A 19968-nucleotide genomic window follows, 5' to 3' on the forward strand; every position below is an offset into this window, starting at 1 on the left:
ATCAGAGACAAGAGTGAACTTTTGTACAGAGAAACATTACACAGTAATATAATCATTGGATCTGCCTATTTAACAGTATTACCATGTTAAATCGTGAGCATCTTTACACTGCCCACATCATTTCTAGTGATTGTATTAAATTACCAAGACCATGGACCTGATCTTGCTCCCAGTGAAGCCAGTGACAAGCTTTCAATTGATTTCAGTGGGAGCAGCACTGAGTTCAAGACACTAACAAAAATGTGGGCTTCACCAAAATGCTGGTTTGGTTTAAAATATTAGAGACTCACAGGTTAACATGCAAGGGCAAGTCTTTAGAAAATATTTTGGATTCTATATTTATTCTATCTCAATTATTTTCATGTCAAATTTTGCACAGTTTAAAAGTCAAAAGATTATTTTTTCTTAAGTGCAAACTCAACCTTGGATCTTTTTTTGTCTCTTGAAAATGAAACCTGACTGCAGACAATTCCTTGTTTATTCTAGTGATGACTTGATAATAGAATGAAAGCTATTAAACTAAAGGATATCTTTTTAGATTCTCATTGTATCTCTCCTGACAATGCAGTCAAAATCAAATAGTTTTTCAAGGAAAATTGAGAGAGGGGAATAAAAGATTATCTTAATGGTATAGTTAAGAGAAGTTTTAAACTCTGCAATGAAATAATTATGTTGGAAGCCTATAAGAAGATATAATATTTTGTGCCAACACTTGCATTATAAACTCCTAAAATCAGAAGTGTATAACCTGAACACAAACTAATCCGCTTTTGTTGAAACTTGCTATAGAAAGTCTTAACCAAGATTAAATGTTTAACAAACATTGGCAATGTCATCTAGTGGTTAGAGTAAGGAATTGGTAAAGCCCTACCAAATCTGCGGCCGTAAAAGTATACAAGAGAACACAGCGTTTCTCAAGCTGGGGATTACAACCCGAAAGGAGGTTGCAAGCGTATTGTAGGGGGGTTGCGGTATTGCCACCCTTACTTCTGCACTGCCTTCAGAACTGGGTGCCTGGCTAGCAGCTGCCACTGTCTGGCCCCCCAGCTCTGAAGGCAGCGCAGAAGTAAGCATGGCTTGGTATGAGTACATCTGTGAAATTTGCTATTTATGCCATGACCAACCCATGAAAAATGTATGATTTCTCCATGACTTAAGTAGACCTTTAGGAGTCAGGAGACTTCGGTTCTATTCCCAGAACTGCGACTGAGTTACTGTGTGCTATAAAGCTGATCACTTAAGTGCCTTGTGTCTCCATTTTCTATCTGTAAAATGAGAACCAAATGCTTAAGTGCCTTTGTAAAGTGCTTTGAGATCCTCAGATGAAAGGCTTTGTATAAAGTGTCAAGTATTATTGTTATATCACCAAAATGTGCTGGTGCACTAGCAAAACAGAACCTCACTTGGTTTTGGCTCTGGAGTAGTAAGAACTTATTTTTGTCCATCAAGTAAGCAGCAAAGACACAGGGAACAACATACAGTATGTTGATTATTCTTACCAAGTTGGTTTTCAGGTCTTAACTATATTTTACATAAAAGAAAAAACAGTCAAATATAAATGTGTATATTGTTGAGAGGGAGGTCTCATTTTTTAAAAAAGTTAAAAATTGCAACTGAACTTGGATTAAACCTGTCTTTGTACAGTCCAGGAAGGACACTGCAAAATGAATAAATAAAAATAGTTATAAAAATTACTCAGTTTTGCTTAAGTCTGAATGCTGTATTAGGAAGCTTGCTGTTAGCAGTGATAATTGAGATGATGTCAGTACATGCACCCTCTTATTTCATCATTAGTATATTTTTTCATACAATCCTAAATTTTGCTGTCCTACGAAAATACACAGCACCGTCATCTATGCTGTTGTAGCACCCATAGTGCAGACAAGGCCTCTGTTTGTTGGCAATTCTGTATATGTATCCTGATTTTTCTGTCAGACACATCTTATGGCATGTAATAGCTTACTGCAGTGTCTTGTTAAAAATAACTGTTTCATTCTGACGCACAAGCATTGCATTCACATACCATAGGTATTACCAGGTAATAACATTTTGGCTTTTAAAATACTGTTTCTGAGTTTATCATCCCACTCCAAAGCATGTAATTCTTCTGGATAAATATGTTTCTGATTTGTGATGGTATCCCTGGTGACAGTTGCTATAGTGCTTCCCAAGATTTCACTTCTGCTCATTCTTCAAAAGTAAATCTTTGGATATCTCTGTGGGAGGCTCTGAGTTCCACTAACCTCAGATTTTATTTGCTTTACTATTCTGCCCCCACTCAGGAATAATTTTCCTATATATGTCATTATCATCTCTTTCATCTTGTTCCCATCTAGCTTATCCAAATGCTTCTCCCAAAACAGTCTCTCTCTCTCCTGATCTAGGACCATATCACATGCCCATTCAAATTCCTTTACTGGTCCCTGCTTGCTTTCTCTCAAGTTCAGGCTACTCTCCCTTAAAACACCACAAGGCCTTTCCAATCAAGTCCCACCAAATACTGAATTTGAAATGTATTTAATCTATATTAAATAAAACATTTAAAAATACCAAGTAACCAACAAAAAAAGTGATATTAATTTCCTCAAGTGATCTGCTCTACGCCCCCTGCAAGACCAGTTCACTGCTCACTGTGTATACAGATGTATTTCCCAGCCCTCTTTACCTTTTCCTACTCAACAAAGGCTTTTGTAATTTTTGTTGTTGTGCTCTTGATCTAACTCCTGCAGCCCAATTGCTGATGGAACTACTGGTGTAAGGTCTAACCGCACAGAGCCAAGTCTGCCACACTTACTCATGTTGAGTGTGAGTAGTACCTTGCCCCATGACTTAGTCCCACTGAAATTAAAGTTGCAGAATCTGGTCCATAAGAGTTTGTAGGATCAGGGGCATGTTATCTCTGCCTACTACCAGCATCTTAGGATCAGGACAGGATTCCTCTACTCACAGTGAATATACCATACTCCATAGAGTAGTCTTTTTATCTGAGTGTAATAGTCAATGCACCCCTGGTGCTCTATATAAATTATCCTCTTGTTCAGGGCAAGGTTTGAATATTTGAAGCGACTGAGAAAAAGACAAAAATTATTCCCATAATTTCACAACTGAATTTCTGAAACTGTTTAACCAAGAGCAAAGAACAAATCTACTATGAAAAAGGGGCAGTGAAAGAACATTAAGGTTGGGATAGAAGTTACTGAAGATGAGGAAACTCTCAGTCATGGTTGGGCACAGCAGGAGAAGCCTATATGTGGAAAAGCTATGCAATAACAGTTCACAACTACTTTTGGGAAAGACACTGACTTTAGGCACAGCCCTGAGCAAGGGCGGTGCACAAATTGCACCACTTTAGGAGCAGCCCTGGGAGGCATTGTGCCTCAGACACAAGCTGAGTCACTATATCTCCCCTGGTTCCTCCTTTCTCAGGGAAGGCAAGATGAAACAGTAGTGGGGTTTACTGCTAATATCTATACCAGCATGCTTAGGTGTGTTGGCCAGCAGCTACAGACTTTGCCTATTTCCCACCCCACCTCATCCACCTGCTTAAGTGGTGGATGGTGCTAGCTATCTGAATTGAGAGCCCCTGTCATTGTAATTTAAACTGAGACCATCTCTCAACTACTGCACCAAACAACTTTTAAGAACATTATTCAAAATATATATCAGTATTGGGGCAAAAAGGAATTGGGTAAAACTGTCTGTTTTAACATTTTCTAGGAATTGGTATATTTTTAGGCTTGCAGACCAAAAATTAGAGACAGGCTTATGCTAGCTCCCTGATCTGAACCCCCTAAGCTTTATGGTCAGGGTGGTATGGTCTTTCAGGATCCCGATGTGAATCTTGAGGCATTGGCCTACCTAGATGAAAACAAAAATGGAAACCAAGCAATCAGGCACATGTTTATCAATAAGTTTCTGCCTAGGTTACAGTTTGAATCAAAAGGGAAAACACTGTGTTAGCAATCTTTGCCTAATTAAACCACTTGGTGTTTAGTTTATTTCAAGCCAAAATAGAACTTCGCACATAACTGGCTTCTTCTTTTATTTTGTATTTCTACCTCAACATAAACTCCTGTCATCCAAGAGGAAATTTCCAGAGAAACTAAAGTCAACATTTATAAACATATTGTAGCGGATTTATTTTAAGACCAATTATATAATGTGTGTCTCTTGGAAACACCCAATAAAGATTTATAAATACTTTAAAAGAGGTTTTAAGTGCTAATGAAATAAATGGGCCCGGGGCACTAGAAAGAGCCAGACACGGTACAGACAGGCGCCATGTAACCTTCCTCACATAGTTCTACCAATGCTCCTAAAACCTGACCTGCAACAACCCTTCTTTTCCAGTGACAGGACTTGTGTGATTCTAGATCACCAGGGAGACTGTTTGCAACCTACACAGCAGCTTTGAAATGTCTAGATTCCAAGCATGGTCCAAGCAGCGAGTGAGGAAGATTATTACATTAGCAGCAATGTTTTTGATACACTGGAGGGGTACGTGGTGGATAGGGCAAGTAAAGATAGAGGAGAGGATAGAGAGACAAGAGCACAATGTACGACAGGGTAGTTGGCTGTTAAAGATGACTGTTAAGGCTGGTATGCTGGAGTGAGAACAGAAAGATTAGAATATGGAATTGACGATAGGAGCAGTTGAAGAGAAAGACTGTCTAATTTGTGCTACAATTTCACTGACTATCAAGGCAGCGGATGGCAGGGTTAAAGAATAGATAGCAAAAGCAGTTCATTGACAAAAGTGATCAAATAGCAATAATCAATGTATAAAGTGGTGAAACACAATACAAGATAAATGGCACATCAGTCAGATGGAGGAGAATCAGTTAATATGGCAGAATCAGTTACACAGCAAGAAATAATCAGATGTCAAGATCAGTCAGTCAGCTGATAAAGGTCTCACTTAGATGCTAAGGTCTGTCAAATGAAAAATCAATCAGCTATATCTCTAAATCAGGTAAGTGGCAAATGTAAGGGTAGAATTATTTACCTATCCATACAAAAAACCCAATAAAATCAGTCAAATGGTAAAATCCTTTTAACTGCTCAAGTTGTTGCTCACTTCCAGAATCATCACGAAATATTTATTGTGAGACACAACACAACATTTTTTGTGGTTTTACAGCCACTCACTCATCCGTAGAAGGGTTCATTTGTTTTCTAAATGCTATGTAACAACTCAAATGGGAACCAAGTCCCAGACCCTCAAAAGCATCTAGGTACTAAATCCCCAAGGAAATCAATGGGAATTAGGTGCTTAAATACCTTTGAGGATCTGGGGCCAAAGGACTGGCACTTGGCTTTGCAAGACCCTGAACTAAACCACGTGCATGAAGCTCAAATAGATTCCACTACCCAATACATCTGAGGATTGGGTGAGAGTTTCCCAGCAGAGCAGATTGGGGACGTAGATATTGCTATTTCGCTGTGTCAGAGGGAGGGGGAAAAAGATTTGAGTTCCAGTGCTCCTGAAAAAGAAGCATGAGTATATGGCAGTGCAACTGTCTGGACTAATCTTTTGAGAGAGAGAGAGAGAGAGAGAGAGAGAGAGTGCTTCTTTGTAGAAACCCCTCTCTCTTTGACTTCTGTTGTTGTTGTTGTTGTTGTTAATGGAATTGTACATTCTTTTGAAGATGAAATAATTTTAGTCATCCTGTTTTTTTCTTTTTTACCTCCCTGTTGCATTCACAACTTAAGTTAATTAAAAGCATATTTGAGTCGATAAAATCTCTTTTATGTAACATGTTAAAAAGAAACATCCAGTATGGCCTAAGTAATTTAAGGTTGGAGAAACTGAGGGTTGTGTATTTATCTTTCTTAGTGTTGCAAAGTTTCACTATTAATGTGGCTGGTTTTAAATGACTATCAAAATATCTTGATAGCACAAATTTCACCCAGTGTTTTAAATTCTCTCTTTAAGAAAGAGCCATTTGTCCTCTGCTGCCATTTAAATTCACTTTTTTCCATGTGATAGCAGACAGTTGGTTTTTTTGAGCAACTAGTATTTTTCTCTTAAAATCCTTGGTACAGCAGGGGCTCCACAGGTTCACTGTTCTTAGGATTCTTCCCCGTCCAAGTCTGTTCTGAATTGTTTCTTTTGAACTTCTGTGTGTACCCCGATTATATTGTTTGTGCTGAAAGTAGTTATCCTTGCTGATCTTATCTTAAACCATGTAACATTTTCATATACTTCAATTAAACCCTCCTTGAAACCCACCCTTTTACATTCCTTCTCTAGGTGGTATAAATGAAGTCTTTAATTTACCCTCCTTGCTCCTTCCCTCTAATCCAGACTATCCTTCTTAGTATGTTTTCCGTGTTGGGTTTTATTAAACAAGGTCAGCAATACTTTTGTTGTTGTTTTCAGTTTAATGTGGTTTTGCAAGAATAAGTAGTTTTGCCTTTTCACAGAGTTTAGAAAGAAAGTTTTAACTGTTTTGACCTGGCAGCAAGGAAGCGCTGTTGTTCTGATATCTTATTTTAACTAGCCTAGAAGACAAATAGTTTCTGTTTCAAAACCCCAAATGTATACTGCCACAGAAGGGAGTTGGTGCTTTATTAGAGACAGATGGAAATTTCATTGGAAAGTCTGCAGGTCAAATCTTTTTGATAAATAACGAAGAGTTAAAATCAGAAATTAAATGAAGAATGGCTCTATGGGGAAAGTAATTCACTTCCAGAGAGTTGTGTTTAATTTAGAGATGGACTCAAGGGACAAAATTCTGATTCAAGCCCAGATTTCAAATACCCCCCAGTTTGAGATGTTTGGATTGGTGTGATGGGGCATTTGAAAATTCAGATCCTTGCCTCTACTAGAGCTATGCCAATTTACACCAGCAGCGGAGAATCTGGTTGAAGAAGCCAATTGACCTCCGCCAGTTTACATCAGCTGAAGAGCTGAGCCCAACAAAGTCAATAAAGCTGCACTGATGAACAGCAGCTGAGGATCTAGCCCATTTTGGCTCAGAGAAAGAAAATAAAAAACCCTCCAAAAATAATGAAAAAGGGGAGTATCCTAAGTTGCTTCGGTGTGCAAAACTCCCAGTGACTTCAGTTGGAGCTCCATGTACAGCATCTCAGGAGCAGACCTATGGCCAATCAAAATCTTGCTCTAGGTGTGCTGGGAAATGATAATTTTCCTATTTTCTACTTGAACCCTTATTTTATATTTGTTCTTAAAACAGTGGCAAGATAAGGAGACATTGCAATTAAAACCTAAAATAAGTGCATTAGAAATTCATTGATATTTGCTTTTTTTCTTGCAACAACTACTGAACAATTATGTTTTTTTTTAAATAAGAAAGAAAGATTAAAGCTTCACCTGGAATCAGAAGCAGAACATTTCTCTGAGCTCAGAGTTCAATCAAGCTCAGAGCTACAGTGAGTCGGAAGGGAAAAATGACTGCCCTCTGCATACACATGCAGAAGCTGCACTTCCTGCCAAAGCCATTATCTGATCAGAGATTACTGAATTATTAACCAAGTCAGTCATAGGAAGGAGATTGCTAAAAGCTGTGAATGCTACTTTGTGGGTGGCAAAGTTGAGGCAGTCATTGTAAAGGAAGGACTTTGTACTGAGGATCAAATTTCATAAAAGCCTGGCTGGTGCTTGCTAACAAGGACCAATAGCCTAACCAGGCTATTTCTAACTATTGATTTGTGTCCTAAAAGCCTAAATTCTGGCCAAGGATCCTTCAGCTGTCCCAACACCTTTCATATCGCCGTACATACTATAATGGATTAACCACCCATCAGGGTGCTCTTCACTGATACTTCATGTCCTTAGATTGCCTGCTTCCCGCCATCCATCCCCACTCTTCACCTGTAAATATACTGCGTCACTCTCACCCATTTTAATCTGAAGAATGGGTGATTTTCAGCCCTCAAAAGTATGTTATGAAGAGTTAATTTAGTTCTGTCTATTCAGAAGAAGTCACTTATCAGCCACTGCTGGTTCTTTGAGAATCACCCCTGTGCATTCACAGTTGCAGGAGACATTGCTAGGGGGCAACTCATAGCAGTGGGAATTCACACAAGCCCCCAAAGAACACCTGTTCTCTTCTTATACTATGTCCTCATGTCACTGTGGAGCCCCACAGAAATGGCAGAATGCGAAATCAGACACCAACCTAGATCTTTAGCAGGGTTAGAGCTGGTCAGAACGCAGAATTTCCAACATTTCAAATTTTGTTCTCGTTTCAAATTCGAACAAAACCAAAAAATTTTCCTGTGAAAAGAAAGTATGTTAAAAATTAGTTTCTGGTCAATTGGCATGTTGTTTTGATAATAATCAAAAAACTTTTTATTCCTCTTTTGACTTTTGAAAATAAATTTAAAATGTTTTTAAATTAAAAAAAAAAGTTTAAAAAAGTTGTTTGAAATGAGAAATCAAAATGTTCCATACAAAGCAATGTCAAACCAGAATGTTTCAGCATTATTAAAAACACTTTGCCTTGATTTTTTTCAAAAGGAAATTTATGTGAAATAGCCGTGTTTCCACAAACATTTCAATTTGGACAAAATGGCATTTTCTGATGGAAAACTGTCAGAAAATTTCCAAGCAGCTCTAAGAATGATACTGATGATGGGCTATGACTGGTGTATATCTATTCCATTTTTTTGTATTCAGGTGACATGGACGTTTGTACACTCCACTTTATGTGGAGAGATGACTGGCATAAGGAGGCTCCCAAGAGTCTAAGGCTACGTCTATACTACCCACCCGGATCGGCGGGTAGCGTTCGACTTCTTGGAGTTCGATATATCGCGTCTCATCTAGACGTGATATATCGAACTCCGAACGCGCTCCCGTCGACTCCGGAACTCCACCACCGCGAACGGCAGTGGCGGAGTTGACGGGGGAGCCGCGGACTTCGATCCCGCGGCATCTGGACGGGTGAGTAGTTCGAACTAAGGTAGTTCGAGTTCAGCTACGCAATAGCGTAGCTGAACTTGCGTACCTTAGTTCGACCCCTCCCCCTAGTGTAGACCAGGCCTAAGCCTGCCACACCATTACTTGATTTTTTCTGTTTCTAAGTGTCTGTTTTGTAGGCAGTTCTTGCCTAAGTCTGCCAACAGTCCAAACTATTTCACTGTTCCAGAATGAGACCTTCTAGGGCGGGGTAGGCAACCGAAGGCGGCACACAAGCAGATTTTCAGTGGCACTCACACTGCCCGGGTCCTGGCCACCGGTCAGGGGGGCTCTGCATTTTAATTTAATTTTAAATGGAGCTTCTTAAACATTTTAAAAACCTTATTTACTTTACATACAACAATAGTTTAGTTATATATTATAGACTTATAGAAAGAGACCTTCTAAAAACATTAAAAATGTATTACTGGCACGTGAAACCTTAAATCAGAGTGAATAAATGAAGACTTGGCACAGTATTTCTGAAATGTTGCGGACCCCTGTTCTAGGGGAAAGCACACACTTCCCACCCTCTTTAAAGTGGTGGCTGCCATGCAGAGAGTCCAGCTAGAATGGCAGTATGGGTGATCAGAATGAGAAGAAAAACAATCCACGTACCGTGCAGCACTTTGTAACAGGTTTAATTCATGCTGGGTGATTAATACTGTCTGGGGATTAGACCCATCACACATAACTTGACAATTTTGTTTTGTTTTATGCCTGGAAATTTTTAGAATAAATGACATTCTACCTCACCCTTTGCTCCCCTTTTGGCACTATTCTGTCAAACAGCTTTCAAATGGTTTATTTTAGACTTCTAGGAACATTTTGTAGAGTTGAAAGGCATTTTGTAACATACTGTATAAACAAAGAAATTTCTCAAAAAAGATCTACAAAGGTGTATTCCAAATAATTTCATTAAAGTTTTTATTGCTTGGTATTGTTAAAAAAGTATGTTTTAGATTAAAGGGTACATTGAGAAAAAAAATAGATAAACTAGCAAATATAATAGCAAAAATTAAGGCCCCAATTCAGCTAAGCATTTGAGTGCATGTTAACTTTAAGCATCTAAATAGTTCCACTGAGATCAGTAGGAATTTTGCTGGAGTATAGACTTCAAGATTAGACATCTTTGTCTGTAAATTTAAACTTTCATAAAAATCCAGCTGTTTTGGGGTTAAGAAAAAGAAATATACATAAACCCAATCTCATCCTTCGTTCTTATATACTGAAACCCATACAAGTCATCATGGTTATTAGGCACTCTTCTGTTTTAGTTGACCGCATCAGCGTATCCCCCAATTTTTCTGCGTACAATTCTGTTTCACATCTAATAGAAGGACATCTCCTTTAAGCACATTTTAGTCTGAGTAGTTGTTTAAGACAGGTTTAATTGCATTTTGTGTTCATAGGTAGCTGGGCTAAGAACTTCTTCCTGAAAGTTTAAAAAAAATGATAGTTAAATGAGTCTTTTGTTGTATTTTAAAGAGGGGTTTTGTGTGTGTGTAACTGTTTTATAAATAAAGCTGTTATAAATGAAAAAGAAAGAAAGAAAGTGGCCCAGACCCTCAGCTTCAGCAAAGAACGCACAGAGCAATTTAAGAGGAGGATGAGGAGAAATAGTGGCTTCTGCAAGACTTTCATGAGACACGTCATTTAGAGACTAGTAATTAAGAGTATTGTGTTCCAGGTAACGTTTGAGATGGCAAAGCAGCTGGGTCAGGAGACATTCACTGACAAGAGCCCAACGTGGACTTTAGGTTTTGACATAATCTTCAGAGCCACAGAAGTAAGCAATAAAGATCAGAAGTTAATTTACATCATAGAATACAATATGTCATGTGTTTTATGTTATGGCATGTATATAACTTTACAAAGAGCTGTAGAAGCTTTACATAAACAGCACTTTTGGGGTTGAGGGGGAGGGGTAAGGAATATATATGTTTTATTGAAACTGTTCAGTGGTGTATATGACTGACAATTCAGGATACAGTCAGCTATAGTGTAACAAGCTATTTTATTCTGAAGACTGAATTTTTTGTGGTAAGTGATCTCAGGCATCAATCTTAGTCTTATCATGACCTGTCTTTTCAATTAATATTACCTAATGGACCCCTGGCTCCTTGAGGCAGTGACTAGAGACACTAGACAGTGTTCAGTTCTGTCACAGTTTGTTCTTTTAATCCTTCATTCTAGCCCTCACTCCATCCTATAATGAAGCTTTATGGGGCCTGATTGCTAAGTCACAAGATTAGCTTTTAGAAACCACCGTGTTGTACATACCTGTCTTCCTGTTAATTTGGGAGACTTGAATTAATATTATGAGTCACATTATTATTCTGACCACTTGTAGCTGCCAAAAATAGGCATAATTTTACCACCTTATAACCCCCCCAAAAGGTGAGTATGTTTTTGTACTTTCTACTACATCCTGGTTCTCAGGTGACTTCATATGCCTGGATATCAATTCCCTCACACCATGTGTAGGACTTTGACATAAGACACCGGCTTTGGCAGACTGTTGTCCCTGTCATATTCTATGTGATCTAATGGTAGAAGTGCCCTCCATCTGCTCATCAATGTCTATCACTTGCCTTTGGCACTTTCCTGTACTGACCCATGAAGCACAGAATGAAATGTCCCAGCTGTAGGAAATGCTCATTTGAGAATTAACAGATAATGGGAAGCAACCACTGGAAACGAAAACAAAGCTGCATTTTTCACCCTACTCCTTGATTTTGTGCAGACCTGGACAGATGAACTGTTAGAGAAGAACTTTAATCCCCCACATACATTTCTTTCACTCTGCTTTCAGCGACCACCATGCTCTGTTTTTCCTATGCCATTTAAAAATGCGTCTTTGGCAGCTTGTCAGAGACAGTCCATGTGTTCTAGAAAGCTGCTGCTGTGTTGTTCACAAGGGCAGTAAACAGTTGTGTAAAAGCAGGTTCTTGGACACATAATGTTACATGAAGAATATAAAATGGGGCCCACTCTGCTGAGCACTGCAGTAAACTGATTTGCCAACTTGAGCGTTGGCCAACACTCATCCCAGATTCATTCAATCACAAAGACCTTCACATCAGAATTGCAAAAAAGGGTCAGTTTTCTCCCTCTCTCTCTCTCTCTCTCTCTCTCTGTTTATTCATCTCTGAGTGAATGAGTGTTTCATGTATGAAACTCTGCACACTTTGAGAACTGAATGTCTGCAAGGCAAAAGTATACTTATCCGTGGGGTAGGTAGACTAAGGTAAACACCAGCCCCAGGTGCTCTGCTTTTGTGCTTATATTGGTGTGTGCTGGGAATGAATGAATCTCTGTTTAAATGTTGCAACATAGGTGTCATGTTCTGGTTTTCTCTTTCATAATTAATTCCATATTAAGCTGTTCCCCATCTCTCTATCATTACTAAATTAGCTACCTCCAGTGCTGCCTTTGATGCTACTGGTCCCTGGGGAGTAATCTGGATTCTGCTTTCCCTCTCACCCTCCCTCCTATCCCATATGTTGATCTTATCACCTTACTGATGCTCAGAATTGCTCGCATTCCCACGGAGAGCCCTATGATTATTCATTCTAATTTACATATTTTTCTGAAATGGTTCTTAAGTTAAATCTTACTACTTTATCCAGAAAGCAAGATCTGATTTTTATATGCCCACTTTTTTATAGTTTGGAGATTCAAAACCCCATCTGCATAACAAAACTGTTCAAATAACTATTTCAGATTTTAAAAAAATTAAATTGAAAAGCAACCATAGGAAGAAATCAAATACGCAAAAGGAAAATTAGTGGAATTTTTATAATAAAGGTTGATAAGGCATAAGAAATAAATACAGTCCTATCCAAAGTGTAAGTGATTAGTTTGAGAATAATTTTGGAATACTAGAATGACTAACCTTCATGGTTGTAAATGTGAAAGGATGGGCAATAAGCTGTGTTATTTTTCTCATTAGGAAGCAAGTAACATCAAGAAACAGAGAGAAAAAAATCAAGATGATGTTCAAACCCATTTTATCCTACAACAAATCAAAGTCCGAGATGACCACAGGTACACAGCAATGTAAAATGAGAAAAAAAATGGTTATTACAGGGCATTCATGGGTAATGCCTATGAATTTCCAGGGTGAGAATTAGTGTTTGGCTTTGGCATGTGGAGAGAATCCACTAACGTACACATTTTGTTTTTCTCCTTAATTAACAGGAAAGAAATGTGGAAACACACACTGGAGGAACAATGCTGAGGATGCAAATGTGCAGAGAATTGGCTATATTGGTGATGGGTTGGCATAACTTCAACATGTTTATCTATAATGGCCCAATTCTACTCCCATTGAAGTCAGTGAGTATTTTCCTTTGCCTTCACTGGGAATAGGATCATGCCATAAATTAATTAGTTAATGCCAAAATGCTATCTTAAAGACAGTAATTCCATATTAAATACATATGAACATTCAGTGGTATCCAAAATATTGCCTGAAGTATCTAAATAATCTTTAAAAGTCATTCATATACCTACATTAAATTTATTCTATTATTCATTTTCATTCATGACTCTGAGCCTGATGGAAGGATCTTTCAAAAAATCCTATGGGGACAGGATTGCTTTGTAGCAGTCAGCACAGACACATGACTGATTCTTCCTTACTAACCAGCTATCTGTTCCCCCCACATTATGTGTGCATTCCAAACCTTGGCCCAGATCCTGCAAACACTTACACATGTGCTTAATTTTGCTCACAAGCAGTTCTGTTAATTTCAGTGGGATTACACACATGCATAACGTTACTCATATCCTTAAGTGTTTGCAGGAATGGGCCTTTTTTAACTCTCTAAGAAAGATAAACTGGACCATACTCTCTTACTACAACAGATGCATTAGGATGTTTTATAACTGATGTAAAGACAATGCACTGGCCAGGAGCTTTCTAACAACTGTAAAATATTTAGTCCTTTTTTTCCCCCCCCTCCTTTTTTCTTTTCTTTTTTTTCTGGAGTCCAGACATTTCCTGTGCTCCAACCCAAAGCATAAACCAAGGTACAGTGAATGATTTCCAGACAAATAGCAAAAGTAAACTTCCAGTGAAAAGCAACAGAAAACTGGCTTAACTAAAGTAACAGATATAGGAAATGAACACATTTTCTTTACATACAAAAGTAGCAGAATTTTCATAAGCCAAAGCAGTAGACTTGTTAGAAACTTCTGGGCCAAGCAGGTAATTCATTTACTAGTTTCCAGCCATAGTAGTTAAATTAAAACCTGCAAGACAGAGATTTTCAGACTACAGTGCTCTGGTGTAGAAGATCCTGCTGTTGGCACAACACAGCATTAGGTATTTCAGAAACCTCCCACCTGGGGATGATTTGAGGAAAGCTGGGCTTGAAGGTGGGAAATGCAGACCGTCCAATATTAGAACGAGGCCCATGTGATGTCTGAATAGTGGCTCCCTGTTGTCATGGTTCAAGCATCTATTTGAGTCAGCTATCTGAATCCTGTAGCAGTGCACCTAGTTGCCTAGTCATATGAATAAATACACCTATCTAATCACTACTTTCTTTCCTCATAGGAGAGTCACTCCTGCAGTTTTGTCATTGAAATCAGTGGGAGCAGAACTGGACCTGGAGCAGTAGGCATTATAAAGGCAGCATTTCCTAACAGTTACTGCATGATGGTATCTGACATACCTCAATTTTTCAACAGGGAGCCACTATTCAGACCTCATAGACAGGAAATGGTAACTGTGCTGTATCTTTTGTGAGACATGTTTTTAACGGTGACGGCTGAATGGTGCACAGTATCCCTGTACATATGCTTTTAACAACTATTAAACTTCTTGATGACAACATTCAAAGATCCAGTCCATAGTTTTACTTCTGTATTATGCAAAGGGCCAGAATGTAATTTATTGAGATATCAGCACTTGATGGGGAAGGTGAATATGCTATCATGGAGGCAGCTTTCTCCCACTTTCCATGCTAGGTGTCCCTTTCACAAACCAACCTGATGGGACCCAGGAGTAGTTAAATTAAAATCTGCAACAAAAGGCTTAAAAGCTAAAGTACAATGCATTCCAGTTTTATTTTAAGAGGACACTTTTACAGGCAGACTCATATCAGCCTCCTTCCTGACACCGCAGAGTGGTAAGGTATGCTGTTAGCAGTGATATTATCATCAACCGGTGGGACCAGGAGAGAGGCATGTTTGAGTTCAACCCCACTTCTACTATATTAATTAAAAAATACACATCTTAAGTCAAGACCTCTTTGGACTGACCAAACATTAGTAGGCTTGGTTAGTTCTGCAGCTGTGAACACTATGTAAGTGCATCATTTCAGAGAAATCCTTCAGCTTTAATCTACAACAGATGTTGTGGCAAGAGGGGCCGTGTCAGTCCAGTCTAAAAACGTAATTATTGCCCTCTGTGCATTTTGCAATCTCATTTCATTTGAAATTTTTTACTGTATTTATTGGTCATCTCCCTTAATGTCTAGTATGGGGTCACCAGTGATCGTGGTCATTGAAGCATTTTTTTCCCATTGCTAATGGATCTGCGCCTCAAGGAAATGCAGTGGTTGGGATTTGAAGAATTACCCCCTTCTTTCGTCATGTGGGTGGAGGAAAAACAGTGGCATTTGCAATGGAAACATACCATTGCTGTTCAACTAGTGCTTTGTTAAGCAAGACAGCAAAAGTCTCTGGTTCTCCAGAGACCAGTGTTGTTCAAACCCTGGAAAATGGTGCTGATTGAGAAGCTTATAAGATAGAGAGGAGTGAAGTCAAATTATAAAGAGAAGCAACAGAAAAGCAAAATATGACATCATGTAGTAATTAGGTAAGGCCAACTACAAACAACATACAAACCAACCTTCATTATGAATAGTCCATAAGAGTGCAACCTAAACTGAATATTGGGAACTCTTTCTGTCAGTGAGATCTGTTAGTTTGTGGAAGACCCAAGGGGAGTGATTATGTTAGACATTTAAAACCAGGCCAGGCAAAGTAATAGAAAATATATTGTAGGCTATAATCCTGGAGTGATAAAGGTTGGATTGAATACCCTGAGCAGGCCTGTTTCATCTCTAATACCTTTGAACCATGCCAAGTGTAACTAAGGAGACTATAATTTCATTGAGGGATTCTGATAACATTTATGATGCACCAATGTACTCAAGGGAGTCCTCTTCTAGGCTTGTTACTGCCTAGTTTTTGATTTCGTACAGTACATACTACAGTGTGAAGGGTAGAGCTTGGTGAAGAGAAGAAGAGAGCCAGGTATCAAAGTCAGGGATGAAAGAGAATGGGGAGATGTCAGCTAGGTGGCGGTAGTTAGCAACATGGAAGGAGAGGGGAGAACCATGTGTAATGAAATGTTGTTCCAAAGAGAACAAATGAGGACTGTCTGGAAGTGGCATGAGTGGAAGCCAAGGCAAGGAGTGTGTGAGGAGAGGCACCAGGAGAGAGAACAGCTTAAAGGCAGTGCCAGAGAAGGGAGCCAGGTTTCAGTGAGCCCCTAGCAATGGAGAACAGAGGAGATGGAGGACCTGGATGCTAGAAATGGGATGAGCATTCCATAGGGATCAGGAGAAAGGGAGGGACAAGGCTGGTAAAGAAAGGCAAGGGCTGGAGGGAGGGTGAAAGGCTATGTTGGGGAAGGTTGAGAGGGCTGGGGTGGAGGTGGGATGTGGATTTGTGGGAAAGTAGGGGAATGAAAAAGAGGGGGAGAGACAACAGGTGGTAAAGGTGGTGAGACCAGTATAAAAGAGAGGCTAAAATAAGTGAAGCTGGAGATGGTGGAAAAGAAAGCAATAAAACCCAGTATTGGTGCAGTGAGACTCAAAAGGTGAGTATTTGCAGGTTATAGTTAGTAACAGAAAATCAATTAACAAGTCTAGTTTGTAAGAGCTTTGGGAAAGGATCGTGTCTATGTGTTTACACAATGCATAGCACAATGGGGCACTTGGGCACTACTATAATAGAAATACATCACTAATCAGATAGGGAGTCAAATTAAGGGGTAAATATGTGTTTGAGGACAAATCCTACTGTCAAGTTCTCTCTCAGCTTAACATAAATTTCATTTCAGCATGAATATTTAGCTTGAAAGTGTCCTTGTGGTCCGCGTTGTAAATTGCAGATTTTCTAGAGCATGTATTATTGTTTATAACTCTGGGATATCTGCAAAGAAATTAAAACATTGCTCATTTCCACACTCAGATACTTGTTTGACTCAAAGTGGAAAAGCCTTAGAATTGAACAGGAACATGAGAGTTGTCATGTTGTAATAGACATGACACTGTTTATCTAGTCTGGTCTGCCTCTAGTTGTGGCCATACTTAACATTTAAAGGGAAAGTGAACCTGAATCATACATCTGGTCAGCTGAGCAGCAAAAAATTCCATCAAGGAGGGGAGGCTCCTCTCTAACCTCAGCTATAGGAATGCAACATGTGTTTGATGTTATAATAGCTACACACACACTGTGATTTACAAGGAAGCCATTGTCAATGAGAATCAAAAAACATGAAGTTCATCTACAAGAAAATGGAATCTGTTCTACTTTCTACTCAATAATTTTATTCTAGATTTAATTCTTTGTATTGCCATTTACCCTTAACACTTACGTATAATGGGTGCATAGTATGTAGAGTATGGGACAGTATAATGGAGGCTATAGCTCTGAATGTCAACGTATATGAGATACACCATGATGTCTATGCATAATTCAAATGGAGGATATCAAGAATTGAGGTTGCTCGGGTACTGTAAGTCTGAATTTTCATATTTTCTAACCTTTGAGCTTTTTAAAAAACCAATCCTAATGTAGGGTTTTCTGGTTTCCCCAATAACTATTTCATGGAAATGACCATGTTCAACTAAGAAAAATAGTGGGCCAAATTATTCTCCAGTGCTATTCGATATAGCTATGGTTACACCAAGGATGAATTTAGTACTTAAGTTCTTATGAACTTGCCAGTTTAACTCCAACCTAAATCTTGTCTGGAAATATTTTCTAGTTAGCTGCCCTTTTAGTAAAAACCTATCAGTGCCCCAAGTTTGACCCATTTTTTTAACAACTGTTTGCAATTGCAAATTCAATCCAATTTTAATGTTTTTTTCCCCAAAAAACCCCAAACGAGTCAGTGCTATTTTTTCTTCCTGGTTAGTGCCTGCAGCCTTGCAATTGTGACACGCCCCAAATATTTCCTTCTGGGGAATGGGGGGGAGGAATCACCCAAACCTAGATTAGCTATGGGGGAAAAATAGCACCACAAAAGGAGAAGACTTGAATCTCTCTTTATTTTCAAGGTATGACACATAGACTTAGGCCCTGGTCCTTCAAACTGATTTATGCTGGCAGACTCCTGTTCCCACAAGGATCAGGATCAAGGTCTTAGTACAGCATGAAACATGCACTGTCTCCTAGACTCTACACCTCTATCCCAATATAACGCTGTCCTTGGGAGCCAAAAAATCTTAGTGTGTTATAGGTGAAACCGTATTATATCGAACTTGCTTTGATCCGCCGGAGTGAGCAGCCCTGCCCCCCCCTGGAGCACTGCTTTACTACATTATATCCAAATTTGTGTTATATTGGGTCACGTTATATCGGGGTAGAGGTGTATTTACTGCCCACAGATTGTCTTCTCTGCTTCTGCTGTTACCGCTTTCATATAGTCCTTAAAGATACAACTTTATCCATGTTTATAACCTTAAAAAATTCTGTAATTATCTCCCTTTCCCCAGACACAATAACTTTTTATTCCACTGTTATGTCACCAGTAACTGTATGTATGTGGTATATTGTAACTTCAACTGCAGTGCAACTTTAAGGATTTCTTAGATTATCACAGAGGCATAGCCAACCAAATGCTGTTGATTCAGCAAAGATGATAACATTATAGAAGCCCTGTTCTGAACTCCTTACTCAGACAGCTCTTCCATTGAACTCAGATAGTGAAAGCTGTCTGAGTAAATACAGAATAAGGAATGTTGAATAACTATGAAGTGCAGCAGACATGAAGTTTGAGGACAGAGAGTTTACCTACAGGATGTCCTAAAATTTGCTCTGATATTGTTTTTTTGTTTTTAGAGTCTGGCAGAAACATTGGAAGAAATAATGTTCGTCAAAAGAGTTAGACAATGGAGTGAGCAGTAATTTCAGAGAAAAATAAAGATGGAATTTAAAGCAAATTTTTTCTTTTCCTCGGGAACAATCATGATTTCTACAAGATTATGGAGGTCAGATAAACAGCAAAGTGAAAAAATCACAAGAGAATTGGCCAGCTGATTCAAGGAGCACTGAGAATGTGTATTAGAAGCTAACACTCAGATATGAATCAAGAGCTCTACTCGTTATTAACTATTTAGTGTTGTAATCACTTTAAAAATGTAAAACATATTTCAAAGTGGATTCACTGTTTCATGTAGACAGTGTGGATGGGCTTTTCAAAAAGGCTAAAACTCACCTTACTGACTGCAACAGGAGCAGAGTCTGGTCAATGCTGAATGCTTTTGAAAGTCCCACTCTCTGTGTTTACTGTAAAGCAGAAGTGGGAGAGGAAGAATTGTCTAGTGATTAGAGCAGGGCACTAAGAACCGAAGTCCTGGGTTTGAGTCTCAACTTTGCCACTAAATCAGTGTATGACTTTGGGCAAGACACTTAACCTCTCAGTGCCACAGTAGAACTGTGTACCATAATACTTCCCTGCATGACAGGTGTGTGTAATGTGCATTGAAATATTTGCTATATGAGCAAAAAGTTGTATATTGGGTTTTTGAATGATGAACTGAAATTATTGTACTAAACAATAAACAATTCTATTTTTTTCTTTAGCACTGTTTTGTGTTTACAGTAGGGATTTTTTGTTTATTAAATGCTATAGTTCACTACTACAAATATGTACTCCCTTTCATCCAAAACAGTCTGAAACTGATCCCATTGCCATTGTCTTCAATGGGAAGAAGATTAGGCCCTTTACTGTCACAGTGGAAACTTGTGCAAGTTTTAATCACACCAGGTATAAGGAGAAAACAATCCGTCAT

General features: G+C 38.8%; 1 protein-coding gene across 2 annotated transcripts in view; it reads left to right on the plus strand.

The window, feature by feature from the left end:
* Positions 1–19577, plus strand: part of LOC123371656 — a 32688-nt gene extending 13111 nt beyond the window's left edge. The window contains exons 10-14 of one of the 2 annotated variants that reach the window (XM_045019439.1): positions 10617–10715; positions 12882–12976; positions 13130–13267; positions 14493–14660; positions 19016–19577. In XM_045019439.1, the coding sequence (XP_044875374.1) occupies positions 10617–10715; positions 12882–12976; positions 13130–13169 (234 nt within the window). In that variant the 3' untranslated portion in view covers positions 13170–13267; positions 14493–14660; positions 19016–19577. Of the gene's footprint in view, positions 1–10616; positions 10716–12881; positions 12977–13129; positions 13268–14492; positions 14757–19015 lie in introns of those variants that run through there. The other variant, XM_045019438.1, reaches the window with a different exon arrangement.
* Positions 19578–19968: the final 391 nt, after the last annotated feature.

Source organism: Mauremys mutica, chromosome 5 (genome assembly GCF_020497125.1).
Source record: "Mauremys mutica isolate MM-2020 ecotype Southern chromosome 5, ASM2049712v1, whole genome shotgun sequence".
NCBI classification, from domain to species: domain Eukaryota; kingdom Metazoa; phylum Chordata; order Testudines; family Geoemydidae; genus Mauremys; species Mauremys mutica.